The following is a 21324-nucleotide window of genomic DNA, read 5'->3' on the forward strand; positions in this document are numbered from 1 at the left end:
AAGCCTTCACAGGATGAAGGGCCTCTCCTCCCACTGATGACCTACAAGGCCATCCTCTGCTACATATGCAGTTGGAGCCATGGGTCCCTCCATGTATACTCTTTGGTTGGTGGTTTATTTCCTGGGAGCTCTGGGGGTGGAAGGTGGTACTGGTTGGTTGATATTGTTGTTCTTCCTATAGGGCTGCAAACCCCTTCAGCTCCTTCAGTCCTTTATCTAACTCCTCCATTGGGGACTCCATGGATGGCTGGGAGCATCTGCCTCTGTATTTGTCAGGCACTGGCAGAGCCTCTCAAGAGACAGCTATATCAGGTTCCTGTCAGCATGCACTTCTTGGCATCCATGGTAGTGTCTGGGTTTGGTGTCTGTATGTGGAATAAATCTCCAGGTGAGACAGCCTCATCCAACACCATGTCTGCCTGTATGCTGCTATATTTCCTGTCATGAGTATAAGAGACTAAACCTCTAGAACTGTAAGCCAACCCCAATTAAATGTTTGCCCTTATAAGAGCTGCCTTGCTTATGCTGTCTCTTCACAGCTAGGAAACCCTTACTAAGACAGGCGTTACTTGGAAAGACTGTTATTTCAGGTATAACTGATTAAGATGACATCATACTTGATGCTCTTACAGAGGACGCATATGGTGGCTTACAGCCATCTAAATCTCCAGTTCCAGGGGATCTGACACCCTCTTGTGGCTTCCACAGGGAATAGCTCACCCATAGTGCACATCTATATATGCAGGAAAAACACATACGCATAAATTAAAATACATTTGAAAATAAAATATAGAGGGAAACTTTATGGCACTAGATTGGCAACAATTTCCCAAATGACACATACACACACACATACACACACAAACACACAAACACAGACAAGAAAAGGAAAGCTAGATATACTAGACATTCCTAAAATTGAAGCTTTTGTCTACCAAGTCACTATCAAGTCACTACACTATAACTACTGTAAAAACAGAAACTCCTTATCCAGAATAAAATATTTGAAAATCATATTCAGTATGAGATTGATAGATAACCATAATGTAGAAAAATACTAAACACTCAACAATAAAAATATATGCAGCTGTATTGAAGAGTGAGCAAACGACTAGAACAGATTTTTCAATGAAAGAGATCCGCAAATAATCATAAAACAGTGTTCAAAAATCACTAGCCATAGAGCAAATACAACTCAAAACCACAGTGAGATACTACTTCATACCTACAAGGGCCACTTGCTAAAGAGTTGCTGTTGGCAAGATGTGTGTGGAAATGGAGAACTGTTGTACATTATTCGTAAGAATATAATGAGCAGCCTCTATGGACAACTGGTTGGCAGTCCTTCAGAAAGCAAAGCTCAGAATTATCATTTTCTGTAAGGGCAGCAATTTGAGTCTTAAGTGTACACCCAGAAGAATCCAAAACAGGGATTTGAATGCCAGGATTTATTGCAGCATTTTTCATAGCAGCCAAGAGGTAGAAAAACCTCAAGTATCCATCAATATATGAATAAACAAAGATAGTGTGTGTGTGTGTGTGTGTGTGTGTGTGTGTGTGTGTGTAAACATCATTCAGCTTTAAGAAGTAATGAAGCTTTGATATGCGCTACAACCATGATACCTTGAATACACTGTGCTAAGTAAAATAAGCCAGACACAAAAGGACACATATGGTGTGATCCACTGGCACAATATGCCTAGGACACAAAAATCCATATCATCCGTGGAATAGACACTATCAAGGGCTAAGAGTTTAAGCAATTAGCCATTGCTTAGTGGCTAATGGTTGCTGTTTTGAATAATTAGAACACCTTGGGATAGATAATTGCATAGCATTTGAATATATTAATCTTGCTGAATTGAAAATTTTTAAATATTAAAATGGTAAGCTTTTTGTTCTGTAGTCTGACTACATTTTTAAAGTCTGTAAGCCGATGCCAAATGCCTGTGAAACTGAAAGGAGAGAAAAAAAACAGTACAAGTAAGGGCTAGGCCTAGCACTGACTGGCAAGAGTTGATAAAGGGAAAAGGGAGAAGAGAGATGGGCATGTGTGATGTGGTGTTGACTAAGATCTTGAGTGACTGGAAGTAATATTTCCAAAATTAACTGAGCTATACACTGAAGACCTGTTCTGAGGTGACAGAGCAAAATCTGCTCAATTGTAATTTTCCTTGTCTATGAAGTGCTCAAAGCATGACACAGGTGTGACCTGACTGTGACATCACCCCCATTTCCTAAATGATTCAGCTTAAGAAATAAATGGCAGAGACCATTTTCTTAGGATTTTCATGCATCCTTCTTAAAACATCTTTTATAAAGAGTACCCCTTGGATATGGGTTTTTCCAGCTTTTTATTTAAAACTTTGTGTGTGTGTGTGTGTGTGTGTGTGTGTGTGTGTGTGTGTGTGTGTGTGTGTTTGTGTACGGGCAAACTGAACTTTTCTGTCTAGTTCTGGAGAAAAACAATTACCTTGCTGTCTTAGTTAGGGTTACTGTTGCTATGGTGAAACATCATAGCCAAAAGAAGGTTGTGGGGGAAAGGGTTTATTTGGCTTAGACTTCCATGTCGCTGCTCATCATCAAAGGAAGTCAGGATAGGACCTCAAACAGGGCTAGAACCTGCAGGAAGGAGTTGATATAAAGGCCATGGAGGGGTGCTGCTTACCGGCTTGCTTCTTGTGGCTTGCTCACCCTGCTTCCTTATAGAACCCAGGACTACCAGCCACGGATGGATGGCACCATCCACAATGGGCTGGACCCTGTCCCTTCAGTCACTACTTGAGAAAATGCCTCCCTGGCACGAGTGCCAGGTCACCCACACTCCATGACCTTTTTGTCATATTTAAAGTTGGCAGCTAGAAGTGCAGGGGGATTTGGGGCTCCCTTCTGTTCATGTGCTCTCTAACATCCTGACCACACTATGCGCTGTACGTTGGAGGAGGTGGGCTCCTTTTCTGTCTTCTCTGTGACCACTATCTAGTGCAATGCCTGGATACAGCGGCCACTTAGAGTTGAGTGACTGATGAATCTACTTCTTCATGTAGAAGGGCAGGCCCCAAAGCTATTAGGACTAATTAACAGTTCATGGTTCTTATTTGTTGAGCCTATCATTTCTGTCTACCTAGCATCCAATTGATTGATTTGCTCTCTAAGCAAAAATAAATAAATAAATAAATAAAATGCAAAAATGGAGGACCAATTCTATAGCTATTTATCACTTTAATACTTGATATTTATTCTGCATTCTTCCTCTCTGCTTCACTCACTCCTCTCATCTCTTCTTCTTCTTCTCCTTCTTCCTCTTCCTCCTCTTTGTCCTCCTCTCCCTCCTCCTCCTCTTTTTCCTCTCCTTCCTCCTCCTCCTCCTCCTTCTTCTTTCTCCTCCTTGTCCTCCTCTCTATCCTTCTCCTCTCCTCCTTCTCCTCCTTCACCTCCCTCTCCTCTTCTTCCTCCTCCTTGTCCTCCTCTCCCTCCTCCTCCTCTTCTTCTTCCTCTCCTTCCTTCTTCTCTTCCTCCTACTTCTCTTCTTCCTCCTCCCCCACTATGTAGTTCTGGCTGACCCCAAGTTCACAGAGATCTGTTTACTTCTGACTCTGGAATTAAAAGCATGCACCACCACTCACAGATGTCTCTTATATCTTGTTTTGGTTTGACTTCGTTCTGTTTTTGAGACAAGATTTCAGGTATTCCACAATGTCCCTCCAACTCTATCATAGTGTAGCTGAGGATAACCCTGCCCTGCTGATCCTCCTACCTCTGTCCCTAAATGGTGCCTTACAGCAGGTGTGGCTGCCTCCACCTCGCCTCTGGAATGCTGGGATTACAGGATGTGCGCACACCGTAACTGACATGGAGGATGGAACCCGGGCATTGTGTATGATAGGTGACTACTGCACCAGCGGAGATCCCTAGAAGCTTCCTGGGTCGGAGAATGTTGGTTGAACCTAAGCCTGATTTTTTTTTTATGCCTAACAAAAGCCTTTACTCTCTGCCTTTTCCTAACCCTTTCCTGAAAGAATCACACTTCTGAAATCCTGTCATCCATCATGAGTCCTTCTCCCTGTTTCTTACCTTCTTTCTACCCTTGCCTAGACAAGCACCACTTCACTTTCTAAACCCCCTTAGCCTTCCTCCAGATCCCTCCATGCCATTTAACACTGCCAAGCCCTGAAGCTGGACATCAAAGGATTGAAGCCTGAAAGTGACGTCTTCTATCATAGCTTTAAGCAATAGTCCTCGTCCTAGATTTGAAGGCCGCGCTCATGAGTGTGTGTGTGTGTGTTTGTGTGTGTGTGTGTGCTGCCTTATTTTCAACCACAGTTCAGAGCCCAGACCAAATGAAATCATTTGTAAATACTATTATATACCTTTAGTCTTTAAACATTGGTTCTGTCTTAATTCTATTCACCTTTTTATTTCGATGAAGCTGTGTTGGTGAGTAAAAGAGGTGACTCCACACATGTGCTTGTAGAGATGCAGATACAAAGACAAAGGGATAAAGATGGGGACCGGTGTTAGTCTTGCCCCAGCTGTCTACCTCGTCCTGTACTGAACTCCCAGCATTTCCTCTCTGGCACAACTTGGTGCTGGAATTTACACAGATGTAGACAATTATGCCTTTGAAAGTTGAAATTTGGCTCGCAAAGCAGTTTATTCCGTTGTCTACACAGCTGCCATCTGAGTGAGAATTGAGAAAATTCAAGAGTTTACACAATGGTGTCCTCTCTCCCTGCCAGAGACCTTTTGGGCTCACAACATTTGGAAACAGAGTGAGGCTCTCTGGGAGGGCTGGTCATAACCACGGGCTGAGTTGGCAGAGCCACCACTCATATCCCATATCCCTAGTTTGGATGCTCTCTCCATTCCTAAGAACGGAGACCCATGGATGGGCAAGCTTGAATGCCAACCCTGTAGGAGAGCCTCTCCCTCTGTGTCCAAGTGGCTACAAACATAAAAACAGCTGCTTCGCCCTCATAAATGCGGTTTGGAGCTCCTAGATTGTCTCAGATCGGAGAGCAGTGTCACGCGGTTGACGTCAGCGTACACCCTGAAGACTCTTCTCTCACAGGGCTATGCGGGTATTGTAAAGCCTAGAGGTGTAAAGACAGACCCTCCCAGAGTGCTATTAGGTGACAGACAGCTTCAGAAAAGTGATATGCTGGACCAGGAAGGAGATAAAGCTGGGGCTTTCCAGAGTGAGCAGGGCTCAGGGCAGTGATAGCTCACTGGACACAGTAGAGATGGCTGAAACTAGATCTAAGGTTTTCCAGCATACTGGAGTATAAAGCAAGACAATAGCTCTTCCCCCTGACGCATGCGCCATACACACACACACACACACACACACACACACACACACCAGTGATATTGAGACTCTTTCCCTGTGTTTCTATTTTACGAAAGAAGCATGTGTGTTCTTTTTCACACGCATGATGAAAAGTGTTTTTACAAAAGGCTTTTCTTCTCTCTTGCCCCTCCCCCTGTCTGACTTTCCCTCCCTTCACCAAAAATCCCAAAAGACTGTTTCCCCTTAGTCCTTCTTTAAGAAAACTGAAACTAATTTTTTTAAAGTGATGATCTATCAGTTCTACTTTGATGAGCAGTCAAGGTCACTCTTGTAGACTGCTGGATGTCCTGCACTACCCAGAAAAGGGTGCAATTGGTTTGCAAAGGGGCAGAGCCCAAGCAATGTCCTTAATTCAAGGGTCCTTGTGGAGCTGCTGGGTTTCAGGAGAAGGTAGACAGGCGTTCTTGTACATACCCACCTGCGGGTGGCGGGTTGTGGGTTGGTTGTTTTGGAGGTGGGGGATCCATAGGTGTCCCTGGATTCTCTGTTGGACAAATCAAATTTTACTTCATGTCATGCACCCCTAACATAGGAGAAAGAGACCCTCGCAGAGGTCCCGAAGCAGTCGTTAGAACTCCTGCCACCGTCTCTGAATAAGGAAATGAGTGGCAGTTCTGTCGTCTCCTGCGGGACATTCAACCCACCTCTACTCATGACATAGAGGAACCCTGAGCTAGTTCCCGCTACATTGCCTCCATCCCAGCACCGCTCCTTCCCTACACAGTTCCCAGGATCCTCACAATCTTTGCTCGATTTTGTTGCCCGATTCCAATCTGAACGGGCCCGGCTAGGTATTCTTCTCACTTATTTACTCCTGCCAGGCAAAAGACTCAGATCAAACGCTCTCAGCGGGGTGCATTCTATACTATTTTTTTAAACATACCAAGAGATAATAATTCAGGACTGCTACAGGCATATGAGATAGCAGGGCTGGTGAAACACAAGCACGTACACCATAAACAGTATCTAATGCCCAGCCCTACCACGTGCTGTGGGGATGATGCTAGCTGAGAATTAGTGGACCCTTTAGGCAAAAATGAAACGACAAAGTCCCTGCCCCTGTCCCTGTCCCTGTCCAGGCTCCACTTCTGCTGCCATTTCTGCTCTTGTTGTGTTTGCTTTTTCATTATTTATCCTTTACCTCTCCCTACCTGGTACTAATATGATAATTAGAATTGTACTAACTATGCAACATGCACACAACCCTCAGCCAGCACAGCTAATCCTCTAGGATGACATTTAACTAACTGGCCAGGAGAAATGCTAAACTCTGACAACAGCCAGTGCAGCCAAAGTGGAACCTGAGGTCACTGTAACCTGCCCAGAGTTGTGCGATACTGAAGGGCCCTTCCCCTGAACCACACACTTTGCCTGTAATAGCTGCCTGGGATTCTCTCCATGCTGGGATAGTAATGGGAGCGGTGACAGACGCAGAACAACTAATTCCATGTTAAACACCAGCTGAACGAGAAAAGGCTCTCAATCGGAGGGCAGGGCCCCAGGCCACTCCCTCTACTGCATTACCCATAACTGACTTTGCTGCAACCAGCTGTAATTTTGTCTTTTGACTCTGTTTTATTTTATTTTTTATTGGTTATTTTATTTCTTTACATTTCAAATGTGATCCATCTTCTTGGTTTCCCCTCTGCAAATCCTCTATCCCGTCCCTTCTCCCCCTGCTTCTATGAGGGTGCTCCCCCACCTACCCACCCACTCCTGCCTTAGCATGCTAGCATTCCCCTACAGTGGGGCATCAAGCCTCCATAGTACCAAAGGCTTCCCCTCCCATTGATGTCAGATAAGGCAATCCTCTGTACATATGCAGCTGGAGCCATGGGTCCTTCCATGTGTACTCTTTGGTTGGTGGTTTAGTCCCTGGGAGCTCTGAGAGGGTCTGGTTGGTTGGTATTGTTCTTCTTCCTATGGGGTTACAAACCCCTTCAGCTCCTTTAGTCCTCCCCCTAACTCCTCCATAGTGGTCTTGTGCTTAGTCCAATGATTGACTGCAAGCATCCGCCTCTGTATTGGTCAGGCACTGGCAGAGCCTCTCAGGAGACAGCCGTATCAGGGTTCTCTCAGCAAGCACTTCTTGGCATCTGCAATAGTGTCTGGGTTTAGTGCCTGCATATGGAATGGATCCCCAGGTGGAGAGGTCTCCATGGTTTATTTTATTTTATTTCACACAGAGACTATGTTATATTTCATGTCCCCATTTTTCTCAACAAACTACATATAAATTCAAGGCATCTTGCTAGTCATGTCATTAAAAAGACAGACCAAGGAAGACCCTTATGGATTCCAGGATTGTCAGGAATAGTGACACAGCCCGTGCTTGATGTGTTCTTGATACAGATTCGAAGTGTGGCAGCCAACTTATGTGTGGATAGCAAGCATGGAGCCACAGGGACTGAGCTCAGGCTGGACATCTGTGTCAAGGATGGCTCTGAAAGGACATGGTCTCACGAACAGGTGAGTCAGAAATAACCAGAGCGGAGGCTAGCGGGGGGGGGGGGGGGGGGGCGGGGGCGGGGCGGGGGCGGGGCTGAGGAGATCAACGAGGGACAGCATGGAGAGAAGCTTCTGGGTGGTACATTTGGGACTTGGATGAAGTCATGGTTTGTCACCAGCCAGATCTGTAGTTAGTGAGTCATTGCCAGCCTCTGCTTCTGTTTCTTGTCAGAAGAATCATGATAATCAACTTATTTCAACTTGCAGACCAAGGATTAGTGCAGTGCGGTCGCTCAACCAGTAAAGTGCTTACCATGCACACATTAGGACTTGAGTCTGCTCTTCCAGAGCCCAAATTTTCAAGGCTAAGTGTGTTGGCATGTGCATGGAGTCCCAGATCTGGTGAAGCAGAGACAGGCAGATCAATAGCAACTGATAGCCAAGTACCCTGGCCTACATGGTGAGTTCTAGGCCAGGAAGGCCCTCTAAGGGAGAGGTAGACAGCAGCTGAGGAAGGACACTTGAGGTTGTCCTCTGACCCCAACATTGTGTGTGTGCATATGACATGAAAGCAAAATAGCAGCTCTTGCAAGGACAGGGGTGACCAGTAATAAGAAGCTAAAACCATGAGCGAGAGGAGCGAGAGTGCAGACAAATAAAGACAAGGCATGTTCAGAAATGCTACAGTGCAGCCCATTATTTTGTGTGCTAACCTTTGTTTGTATGTACATGTGTTTATGTGTGCATGCACACTCTATGCACATGCATAGAGACTATGCATAGAGGCAGCTATTATTCTGAGAGTCTCACCCTGATTCTGGGGCTTGCATTTTCTTCCTAGGCTGGAAGCCAGTAGAACCTAGCATTCTGCTGTCTCCATCTCACTTCCTCAGAGCTGGGGTCACAGGCACAGGTCTGTGCATGGCTCTGGAGTTCCTAACTGGTCCTCGTGAATGTTCAAAAAGACCTCTTGACCACTGAGCCCCTTGCACACTAACTCGTAAAACTAATTTTTTAATAAAGGAGGTGATAAAATTGATCAATGTGATGTCATCTTACTGCCTTCGCCACAGTGGAAAGTTTTCAAGACAATGATCCCAGAAAGGCTAGGTAACTCATCAAAAAACAAAACAAAACAAAACAAAACAAACTAAAACAACAACAACAACAAAAGCCTGTCTTGTGTTTGAGACTTCAGTTAACTTTAATTTTTTCCTCCTGGCTTTGTATTAAAAGTAATGCATGGCCCTCTTGTTATGAGTGTGGTTTTTAATCACGCAGGTGAAGGACATCTGACGCAGCAGCGCCTGTCTTAGTTAGGGTTTTACTGCTGTGAACAGACACCATGACCAAGGCAAATCTTATAAAGGACAACATTTAATTAGGGCCGGCTTACAGGTTCAGAGGTTCAGTCCATTATCATCAAGGCGAGAGCATGGCAGCGTCAAGGTGCAGGAGGAGCTGAGAGCTCTGCATCTTCATTTGAAGGCTGCTAGTAGAAGACTGACTTCCAGGCAGCTAAGTCGAGTGTCTTAAAGCCCACATCCACAGTGTCATGGCTACTCCGACAAGGCCACACCTACTCCAACAGGGCCACACCTTCTGATAGTTCCACACCCTAAGCCGAGATTATACAAACCAGCACAGCACCCCAACGTAGACTTCAGAAGATGTTTTCAGACAATGCATTGTTTTGATTGAAAGGCATTTTCAGTGCAACTACCTTTAAGGAAAGTGTGGATTCAAATCCAACCTAGAACTTGAAAGTCTTTGTAAAAGGGTCTCTCCTTAAATTGTATTACCTGTGATAGAGAAATGATAGTGTTTAGGTCTTCATGGCCCCTTTGGGTTTTCAATTTTGAAGAATGAAATATTTCAATTAGAGAGCTATAGGATATATCACACAGATTTAACAAGAATCGACAGCTGTTGTCATAGTTACAAAGAAACACAACTGGTAAGTACAGCTAAGGTTTTTCCCATCTTACTTTTCTCTGCAGAAGGAGAAACCCACAGTACGGGCACTATGCCCTGACAGTGTTCTGAATTTCTCCAAATAGACCATAATAGCTGTCTTGAGAAAACAACAAGAAAGTATGCAAGCAGCCTGTTGGCACAGCCAAATGGCTTGGGCTGAACCCCTCACATGTCTCTCGTGCACACTGACCCCAGGAATAGGCTCAGTTGGAGCACGCGTGTGCTTTGGAAAGACCCTTTACCTTACATACAAATTCCACACAAAAGGATGTTGACCAAAATGAACTACTGAGCAATGACCCTTCCCAACCTAAGGTCCTTAAGGAGTTGTTCAAGTACCCTTCTCTCCCCCCCCCTTCCTGCCCCTCCTCCATCCTGAATTACAGTCTGGGTGCTAGAGTGCCAGAAAAGCCACAAGTTCAAAACCCAGTCAAGGATTAATCTCACCAGATAATGCCAACCCCCTCTAACACCAAGCTCTTGCTAGTCATCTATCCAATGTGTTTTAAAAAGATGGACTTCACTTTAAACCATCAGCCTTGTGAAACGGTTCAATTCCTCCAGGCTGGAGGTTCTGTATCATTAAATAGGGGCAACACTCCCCAATCCTATATGGGTTCTCTGAGAAGAAAGGATGCCTGAGATATAACATCAACCCCCACAGGAAGTCAGTGTTGTCACTGTCCTTCCCTGTCTTCACACACATGCACACACATGTGCACACACACATGGGCACACATGCATGCACACACATGCACACACACACATCACACTCTCAGGTTCCAGGTTGCTGTGACATGGTTGTGTTGGTCCATTTCCAGCATAATCATTAACTTCCAGTTCTTGTTCACTTCAGGATATCCTGCAGTATGGACAATTACCAGAAGGTTCTGTGGCTCTCAGATGTGGCGATAATTACCAAATATCAGGGGGGGGAACTCAATGGCTTCCTCTTCCTCTGAATCTTCTTATACCATCACTGGGGTGTTGCCAGCCTGCAGAGGAGTAGTATTGGCCAGAACTTCCAACAAACAGCCCGGACTTCAGCCTAAGGGCAGGCAAGAATGTTTAAGAGTCTGTCAGTGAAGCTAGCATTTGGAGCACTTAGGAAAAGCATTCTCTAAAATGAAAGGAGAGGTTTCATAAGAAAAAACATTGCTTTTGTTTTGTTTTGTTTTGTTTTGTTTTGTTTTGTTTTGTTTTTGAGACAGGGTTTCTCTGTGTAGCCCTGGCTGTCCTGGTACTCACTTTGTAGACCAGGCTGTTCTGGAACTCAGAAATCCGCCTGCCTCTGCCTCCTGAGTGCTGGGGTTAAAGGCGTGCACCACCACTCTCGGCTTTTCTTTTTTTCTTTCATTTTCTTTTCTTTCCTTTCCTTTTCTTTCCTTTTCTTTTCTTTTCTTTTCTTTTTTTGAAAACATTGCTTCTTGAACTAAGTTCATATCATCTTTTCAGTCCAAACAGGAAATAAATTTAGATAGGTATGATTCCTAATATCTAAACCAGGTTTAATACTTCTAAGCAGGAAAATTCCAGAATGATATGTGCTCCAGCCTGAATTTTTTTATTTGACAGCTGAAAATGAATACGAACAAACTGAAGTATACTGCATATTTTTATTGATTGTTCATTTACCTTAGGCTAAACTGAAGAAAAAAAATATATGGCATGTAGATTAAGAAATGGCCACCAGAGGGCAGCACTAGACAAGAAGAAAACAACACAGGCAGGAGATTGGGGGGGGGGGGGAATCCCTGTAGTTACAGCTCTTTACCAAGATTTCCAGTCTCTGGAGAGCCTAAAGATGAAGCTAGAAGGAGATTAGAAGTTGCAGGGAGGAGAGACTTGGATCCTGTTTGAAACATGTGTCACTGTACACTGGCTTGGTACAGGCAAATTCATTTTACAGTAATTAACGTAAGGTTTATTCCATATTGTGCTTAAAGACTTGTAAGTTATAATTCACTCTTTTACATTTAGATTTAAGTTCCTGGAAGAGAAGTACATCGGGCCATGGAAATGTGGATATTCATTTTAATTCCAATACTGTCAAAAGTGACGGAATGAATGAACAAACACACTTGTTAAAAAGGCAACAAAGCGGGGTCCACTGAAGCATACCTTTATAAGGAAAACCTTCTGCCGCGCTCTAGTCAAGACTAATCCGGCTTCTGTGTGGGAAACAGGCGTATGATTCATCCTTCCGGGGTCATCCGCTGAGCTGTTTGATATCGCTCTAGCTTTGTGTGCTGGCTCCCAGTTTCCTCTAGGGATCAAGAAAGAAAAACAAAAATAGATTCAAATAAGAACCTAAGATCTGGAAGGCTCCTCCCCAGCCTGCATTATGAGTTCAGCGCAGGGTGCAGGGGTGGAAGAGAGGAGGCGTGCTCGGCCTGGCCTAGTTTGCCTCTTCTCTCCACAGGCCCAGCAGCAGGCACTGGGCTCTTGCAGCGAGGAAGCCCTTTCTGTCCTGCTGAGGAAGCTGACAGATTTTTTCCTCTTTCCAAGACCTGAAGGGGGACATAGGCAAACAGGAGTCAATGCATGCAGAGAAAGAACGAATTTGTGCCTTTCTTTGGGGATAAACAACCCCACTGCCAGGACCCAGCATTCTGATGGGTACCAACTGTAGGAAGAAACATCTTATAACTCAGATTCCTGCAAACTACATAACAATGAAATAAAATATAACTTCCCACAGAGAGAAAAAGGCTGTTTTTCAGTTGTCTCATCAGGATGCCAGATTAAGATAAGTGTATTTGCAGCTCCAATATAGAGAGTTTGTTTGTATAGTATAGTAGAATAGAATAGAATAGAATAGAATAGAATAGAATAGAATAGAATAGAATATATAATACAATACAATACAGACTTGTACATGGTTACACCCACCACATGCATAAGAAAGCAAAGAAACAGATCATGGCTCAAAATCTATATTTTAAAGTATCACTCAAAAGAAGAAAAAGGAAAAAATGACAACCATTTACTTTTAAACTAATAATTTGAGGGTTTTTGTTTGTTTGTTTTTCTTTTTAAATATCAAGCACTTTTGTTAAGAAAACCTAGACACTTCCAGTTAGTAAAACTGTGACCCAGGACTAGAAAGCAGATTGTGAATGTGACAGTAAGTTCTTTCATGATATGAACTTGTTACTACTGTGGTGAAAATGTGCCTAATGGGGGATTGGTTTGACATAACTGTTGGCTAAGATAAATGGCGACTGGAAGCATTTCAAAGACATAAGAGAGAAAAAAATTGTTATTGGAAGGTTCAGGAAAAGAAAGCAATTGGTATAATTTGAAGATTTATCGCTCGGGGCCCAGGATTGCAGTCATCAGGTAATAATAACAAGAAGAGTGCAGAATACCTTATGAAAATTCCCTTCTAGCAATCAATCTACGGATGTAAGGAAGACCATTACCTTACAATAACAAACCTAGAAACAGGAAACAAAAGTTTCCTCCCCGAAAGTTAGATGAGTAAATGACAAAATTTGTAAAGTCTGCTTGGCCTCTTTGATGATTAATTTTCATTGTCAACATGACTGCGTTTGGAATCGTCCAGGACACACACCTGGGGCTGTGGCAGAGTGGCTTTTCCTGAGAGGCTTCGCTGGGGAGGGAAATACTGAGTGAGAAGGCCGTGGGTTATAGCCCTGCTGACTGGATGTGAGATGGTTAGCCACACTGAATCTGCCATCAAGAAGCAGGAAGGAAAGAACCCGGGTGCTTGCTATTTTCTTCCTTTTTTTCTTTTTAATACAGTCTATGGCCCCAGGCCATAGAATGGTACCACCCACAATCCTGGTGGGTCTTCCCTCTCAATCGAAAGCTCCTTTTCTGACCATAGATGCAATCAGCTGACAGACACTCCAGCTCACACCTTCTCTACAATAATTGAGTCTTTCCTCCAACGTGAGCCAAAATAAATCTTTTCTTCAAAACAAAAAACAAACAAATAAACAAACCCTAAAACACACACAGAGCAAAAAGACAGAAGAGAACCAGGTAAATCAATCAAGACTTCTTGATTCAAAACCAGGCAGAGCGCATGCCTACAATCTCAGCCCTAGGAAAACTGACCCGGCTGCATAGTGAGTTGAAGGCCAGTAGGTCCCAGTTCTTTAAAAAAAGAAGACTAAAACTAATTCGTTTATCTTGACAGTCATTTCAATTTTCTGTTGAAATAAATTTTATCAAGCATCTATACTTACCACCAACGTTTGTGGGTGCTGGGAAGTGAGTTTTAAAAGGACATGCTCTGCCATCCAGGATCTCACGTCCAATGAGGGACGTGGACCCACAGTGGACAGTCATGACGGACTGAGAAAGAGAGGAGGAAGACTCAGCTGCGGTTCAGACAAGACGGCTGCGTGGGCTACTGGGCACCCGCACTGAGGAGTAAAATCGCTGTAAGATTGCAGCCTGACAAACGACCTAATTAGACAGGCACCCCAGACAGACTTCTCTGTTGGCTAGAAGTGTGGGCAACAGGAACAGGAAGGCTGGCAGGGGCTGGGGACACAGCTCAAGGACGGAGCTTTCCTTGCAAGAATAGAGACCCTGCGCTCAAGGCCCAGAATCCACTTCATATCCCAAGTTTAGTGGTACACACAATTTTGTTTGTTTGTTTGCTTGCTTGCTTGCTTTGTTTTTGTATGCGTTCCTTTTTTAAAAAGATTTATTTTGTTATTTATATGAGTACACTTTAGCTGTCTTCAGACACACCAGAAGAGAGCATCAAATTCCGTTACAGGTGGTGGTGAGCCACCATGTGGTTGCTGGGACTTGAACTCGGAACCTCTGGAAGAGCAGAGAGGAATGCTGGAAGAACTGCTGAGCCATATCTCTGGCCCCAGCACGCACACACTTTTAATCCCAGCACTGAGGAAGTGAGGAACAGAAAAGGTTCCCTAGAGCTCACTGGCTGCCAAGGCAGTCTACATTGCAAGTTCCAGGCAGCAAGGCACCTTGTCTTTAAAACAGAAGTGTCCAAGGCCTGAAAAGCAATACCTAAAGGTATTGTTAAACTGACCCCTGAAATATCACGAGCACGTATGCACGCGCTCGTTCAGGGACCAGAATGAGGGAAAAGAAGCAGGTTATTGCACTGGTCTAGACAAGAGATGCTGACAACAAGGTGCACATCAGGAGGATGAAACTAATTCCAGAAACGCTGAAGAAACCAAAGCACGAGAAGTGGTACAGCCATGTGTGTGAGGTTCAGAGCTCAGTCCTCGGCACCGCCAAAGACACAGGACAGTGGCAAGACTTGAGAAGTAATTAGATGAGGAAAGTAAAGGAGGCAAAAGTTCAAAGGCTCCCTGGCTGACAAGATCTATGACAGTCCCACCAACTAAAACAAGTTAAAGGAGAACAGGCGCTCCAAGAAATGAAGAGCCGATGACTGTAGTCTGATACGTTGAATTTGAGTCATCTAGGAGACACACAGTTGTAAGATCCTGCCAAGAGCTAGGCACGACATGGTCGCTGGGTTTTGAGCACATGGGTGAAAACTGGCCTGGGAGAACTTAAGGCCAACCAGGACAGAGAAAGAATCCTGGGCAGCACCCATGTTGAATAGACAGAGAAAAGGGAGCAGACAAGTTGGTTACAACAAAGGAGCACAAAGTCACGGATATAGCGTGATCCAATTAGGTCAGGAACAGCTCAAATAGATACCTCTGCTGTGTGAAGGATCTAAGAGAACTTACGAACCCCTCAATCCACAAGAACGTTTAAAAAAAAAACACCTCTGGAAAAAGAGATTACACAACTGCTGCTCACGACCTCATCACAAATGCCTAATGTGGACTGGTGGGATGGCTCAGTAGTAAAGAACACTGGCTGCTCTTCCAGAGGACCAGGGTTCAAATCCCAACATTCCTGGGGGATCTAACACCCTCATGCAGACATACATGCAGGCAAAACACCACTACACATAATAGATAGATAGACAGACAGATAGATAGATAGATAGATAGATAGATAGATAGATAGATAGATAGATAGATAGATAGATAGATAAGCCAGCCTCAGGCCTTTCAGGAGCACTGCCCACAGATGAACCTTTCAGTCAGTCTTCTTGCATGTGTCAAATTTAAATCATCCTTTTTTTTTCTAATTCCAACTACTTAACCTAGTCCCTTCCATTGTTTCCAGATTCCCACCACCTAACTGTTCTCTCTTAGCCATCTCTAGAATTGCCCCAGATTCTCCAGGTAGGATCTGAAAACCCAAGTCTACTGAGGACCAGGTCAATGGTAAGCATATTGGCTGCATTCAGCTCTGCACAGAGCTTGCTTCCTGCCAATAAGACATTGTCCCTGACAGCTGTCTTCACACTGATGTCTGCCTCCCAGAGTCCTCTGCTGAGAATTTCGTAACCTACTGAACCAGAACTGGAAGAAATCCCAAGGTGTCCCCAGTCCATCTTCTCCTTTAATTAAGGTCTTTTTCTGCCGTACCCTATAAATGAGGCTCGGCTCAAGTAACTCAAGAAAATGTTCTTTCTCAACAGGATCACTGTTTGTTCGTTTAACACAATGCGAGGTTGATTTAGGATGTCCTAAGTAGCATTTGTAATCTATCAGGATAAGATAGCTAACACCGGTGGGGATAGGAAACAGTGGATGGCACACTAAAGTATTCAATGGAATTGTAGAGTCTATTATTCCGTGGAGTACTGGGTGAGGTCGAAGGACAGGGATCAGTAAGTGTGAACTGTACTTACCAGGAGTTACAATCTAACCTATTCCATCGATACCGCCCCCACAGAATTGCTCTTACCTACCCTGGGAAATTAATTTGCCTATTCTTTAACTTCATTGAGCTCGGCTTTGCTTTAAATTGGATTTTTCAAGGTGCGAGCATCAATCCAGCTCAACTTTAAGCCTTGTCCTTTGGCAGTTAATCTGCTCATTAGGCTAACGCTGCTGCAGTCCTTGATCCGGGAACATTTTATCTACATGACAAATGCTAAGAGTTTTATTAAAGGCTTGTCTTCTCCCCCCTCCCTCCTCCCGCTCACCCCTCATCTCTCATCCTTCCCTCTCTTCTTCCTCCAAGTATCTCTCTCCCTCCCTTCCACCCTTCCGTCTTTCCTGCCCTACTGGTTCCTAACAGAGAACTTCTCCTTTGCATTTTTGCCAGTCTGGGCTCTGGTGCAGTCACAGCACTTGGAACCCTGCCCTTTCAATGCATCCATTATGCTGAGATCTACTTCATCCTTGAAATCACAAAATGAGAGCCCTACATCATTAAGACATCTCTCCCAGTGCTCAGGAACCTTTCCCCCAAATTGAACTCACTGCAGCTACTGTTGTTTTGCTAGCTCTTTACTTTCGGGTGGAGAGAAGATATTCGACCCGGTGAGCCTCTGCACACCCGGAAATTCTGCCTGGATGCCATCTCACACAGCAGCCCTGTCACCCTCTATGACTGTCACGGCATGAAAGGGAACCAGCTCTGGGGATACCGGGAGGTAAGCGTTGGCCCTGTGGTCATTCTCAAACTGTTGGCATTTCAGATTGACTGTTAAAACCATGCTGCTTGGACGGAGAGCGTCACCTGGACATATGTACACACACTCAGCTCATACATGGGACAGGAGGCCACTATGACAGGGAAAGACACAGCAGAGAGAGCATGCTTTTACCTCCGTTTGTCATGTGTACCTCTTCCTGAGCAGGGATAACTGGAAAATGACTCCAGATACTAGAACAACAAGGACTAGGTCTAGACTCAGCTCAACCAACTTGGGGAAAAAGGTGGCCCACATTAAATAATCAAATATGCTTATGCATAATTCTTTAAAAACCCTAACTCACAACACATGTAGAGTAATATATCTATGTACATGTATGTACATCTATTCATTTAGTGAATACTCCAGATTCTTGCTTGGCAGTCATCTGGTTAAAACAATTGCATTAATACTTACATTCATACATACATACACACATATATGGATAGATAGATAGATAGATAGATAGATAGATAGATAGATAGATATAGGTATAATTGTAACACTTGGACAAAAGTTACCCATTTGTAATTTAGCCAAAAATATTCCCTAATATATCAAAGGAAAACTTTTTGTTTGTTTGTTTGTTTGTTTGTTTGTTTGTTTGTTTGTTTTTCGAGACAGGGTTTCTCTGTGTAGCCTTGGCTGTCCTGGAACTCACTTTGTAGACCAGGCTGGCCTCGAACTCAGAAATCTGCCTGCCTCTGCCTCCCGACTTATTTGGGAAACCTAAAATAAATTAAATTACAAGTGAACAGTTGATGGTAAAAATAGTTTTAAAACAAATATACTTAATGATAGAAAATAATTTTAAAACAAATACAAACTAGACTCTTGTTTATTGAGTGAATTTTCATTCTTGCGATCCTTTGGACCCACAAAAGAGGAAGGTTTTCCCAGCCAGGGAGCTGTTGCCTTGTGCATACTGTTCTGTGTTCTGGCACAATCCAGACTTATTCAGGCTATCAGAAAAATGGACCTAGTGCTTGACCCAGAAGTGTAGCTCTCCTGTGATAGACACCAGCCAACGTGACCCCAAATTACAGATGAGAGGACTGAGTTAGCCAGAGCTTGGCTGACTCCATGACAGGCTGCAAACTGGCAGTTTGAGAGACTAGGCCTAAATTTCTATTTCCCAGAAGTGAGGACTCAGATCCAGGAACCTGTGGTCAGCCAACCACAGCCTCAGCCTCAGGCAGACAATCCAGGGACACCTTGTCATCTGGCCTGAAGCAAGAATAGGTAGTTAGAAAGAGTAAGTGACCCCCTCCTGGCAAGTCTCCAGAGCCTAACCAACTGTAGAATCAGTCAGACCCCTAGAGATAGTGCTAACCAATCAAGGTAAAAGGACACATGCCCCTTCCTGGGATTCTCTGACAATAAAAGCCAGACCTGCAAGACCACCAGGGGTCTCCATTTCTGAATGGGGAGATCGCTGCATGCAGGAAATTCAGCTAAATAAATGCTCTCTGCATGCTATGTGAGTCTAGGGTATCATTCTCCAGTGATTTTCGGAGGCTAACACAGAAAGCGGGAGGGAAGAGGCTGGGGTGGTGAATCCAGGGGTAGGCAGCTGGTTTCTACGAAAGCACTGGTTTCTACCTCTCAGAGGTGGGCACCACAAACCAGCCGCATCCACAGCAGACTCAGCTGTACCGTGTATTCCACACATCAACACCTCCCTGGGATCCAGCAGATTTCTGTTAGATCACCAGAAAAAGCACAAAATATCAGCTGTTCCAGCCTACAAAGCAATTTGAAATCTAAAGAGCTAATGAGCAGATAGTCTCACGCATACAAGGGGAGAGGACTGCCGCATAGGAAAAGTCTATTTTGCTCTTGTTTTTGTTTTTTGAAGTATGTAATTGATTAGGCTTGTCAAACTCTCAGTACAACGTTGTCTATGTGGAATGAAGTAGGGTAGGCTTTTATTCTCCAATAGTTGTTTTCTGACCTTTAAGATGATATTTTCTGTATACATCAATAAAACACCCGGTCTGCCTCACATGCTGGCGGTTTCTAACGAACAGAACATTTCTCATCATTGTACATTTATAGAATGAGAGATAGACCACTCAATAATAAGCAATTAAGCCTCCGAAATGCAGTTGTTTTCATTAGGGAGCTTACGAAAGCTTACAGATGGATAAGACCAACTAGGGTGTGTGCACACAGAGCTCCTAGGGAAGAACACCCCAGCTGCAGAGATTTCAGAAGGTAACTCATACGAGCATTAGCCCCGCAGACCTTTCCAGAATCTGAAGAGATTGGTAAAAGATAATCCCTGGCTAGCTTCTGATCTCAGAGGCAGTGCTCAGCAAGAGGTTACACTCTGTGTATTTATATAACAAGCGAGGCATTTCTACTCAATCAGGAACATGCTTAAAATGGAAAGTTTCTGAAATATCTCATCTCAGTCGATGACTCAGGCCTATGCAACACACCTGTTTTTGGAAAATTTGAGGTCTGCTCAACACCTAGAAGAAAAATGTTCAAACAGAGAGCTCTCTGGAAAACTGCCTTCGCTGTTCAGTTACATGCCTTGGCCTTGGGCTGGTGGGGTTGGTCTACCAGTTCACTAATCGTCTGAGGTTGTTCACTAATTGTCCGAGTGCCCCCTGTTGGTTACCATATTTTAAATTTGGTATTTAACAATATTTATGAATTAGTCCAAAGGGCCATCTCCTGAGCTCCTAGGGGAATCATTAGGACTGACTCTAGCTGTTAATGAGGAGGAAGCCTTGAGCAATGATTCGTGCCCGTCACTCGAGTCCCCATAACCACACAGGTGCTATTACGGAGAGTACCCATAGGAAGATGCTAAGGTGATACTGGCAGAACTGTGGCCAAGCATCATTCAAACTCAGATGAATCCGGCTTCAAAGTCTCCACTTTCTGCTCTGCTGTGCTCTTAAGGAACAAGATCAATCTCTCCCAGGAGACATCCCTTGTGTTTCTTGGATTTGGTTCAACAGACTCCAGCTAATCTTCTCCAGCTACGTGGAGATTTCTTGGAGAAGGAACTTGGCCAGTACCTCCCTCATTCAAACAGGTCAACATTGTGGTCAGACACCACTTCCTGATCCATTAGCAACAATTAGCTCTCAGCTATTCTTAGATATATCTTTTTGAAACCCCAGAGGAGATGGGCATCCCTGTTTTACTCTGTTTTAACTATGGTTGTACAACTATATCCCAGAATAGCAGGTGTCCTGTGTGAGAGGAACCCTTACCTTGGTTCTCCTTTGCCACCAGAGGGACCCCTATTACAAGAAGAGCAACCACAGTAAAAATATTTACACCATTGTTCAATAAGAAACTCATGTTTCTCCTCTTCAGTCCCCACATCTACTCAGTCATTACAATTAATTATTCCCTTTTCCCTGACAAACTCACCCTTACATGCACACGCACACACGCGTGAGAGCCTCCCCCGCTCCACACACACACAGTCACTGCTATAGCTCCTGCCCTGGCTGTAAGCCATCTCATAACCCTTGGATCATTGCAATAGCTTGCTAAAGGATCTCCCTGCCCTCCCCACACTTGTTCAAGTGGAACTTCCATAATACCTGGCCATGGCAATTCCTCTGTTTTATGATGCCACTTCGTTTCTCGCCGAGTGGAAGGTAAACTCCTTTCACCACCCAATGCTTATCCCAACCCTTCAGAGTCTGGAAAACATAATGGTCAGGCCTTAGACTTAGTCAAACTTAAAACAGCCTAGCCAGAGTAGTAAAATGCAACTGCAATCCCAATACTCAGGAGACAGAAGCTGGAAGATTGCTACCAGTGCAAGGCCAGCCTGGCCTGAGTAGTGTGTCCCAACCTACACACTGTAAGCAAGGGTTCCAAAATGAGAGCCTGTTTCAAAACAAGAAAGAACAGCTTAAGGTTATTTCACCATCATTCTCAATTCCTTATAACTAAAACAGGTATAATTACTAAGTGATACACCATGTACACTTGTAGCCAGATTTCTGACTGTAGGACCAAATCTCCATCTGTGAGGTTGGCAAAT

The 21324-nt window shown here is 44.2% G+C and overlaps 1 protein-coding gene across 1 annotated transcript in view; it reads left to right on the plus strand.

Moving 5' to 3' along the window:
- Galntl6 (polypeptide N-acetylgalactosaminyltransferase like 6) overlaps positions 1-21324 on the plus strand; it is a 1086926-nt gene that overhangs the window by 1050944 nt on the left and 14658 nt on the right. The window contains exons 11-12 of the mRNA XM_021169756.3: positions 7703-7819; positions 17112-17261. Of these exons, the coding sequence (XP_021025415.2) occupies positions 7703-7819; positions 17112-17261 (267 nt within the window). The remainder of the gene's footprint in view (positions 1-7702; positions 7820-17111; positions 17262-21324) is intronic.

Source organism: Mus caroli, unplaced genomic scaffold (genome assembly GCF_978045245.1).
Source record: "Mus caroli unplaced genomic scaffold, Mus_caroli_1 scaffold_10, whole genome shotgun sequence".
NCBI classification, from domain to species: domain Eukaryota; kingdom Metazoa; phylum Chordata; class Mammalia; order Rodentia; family Muridae; genus Mus; species Mus caroli.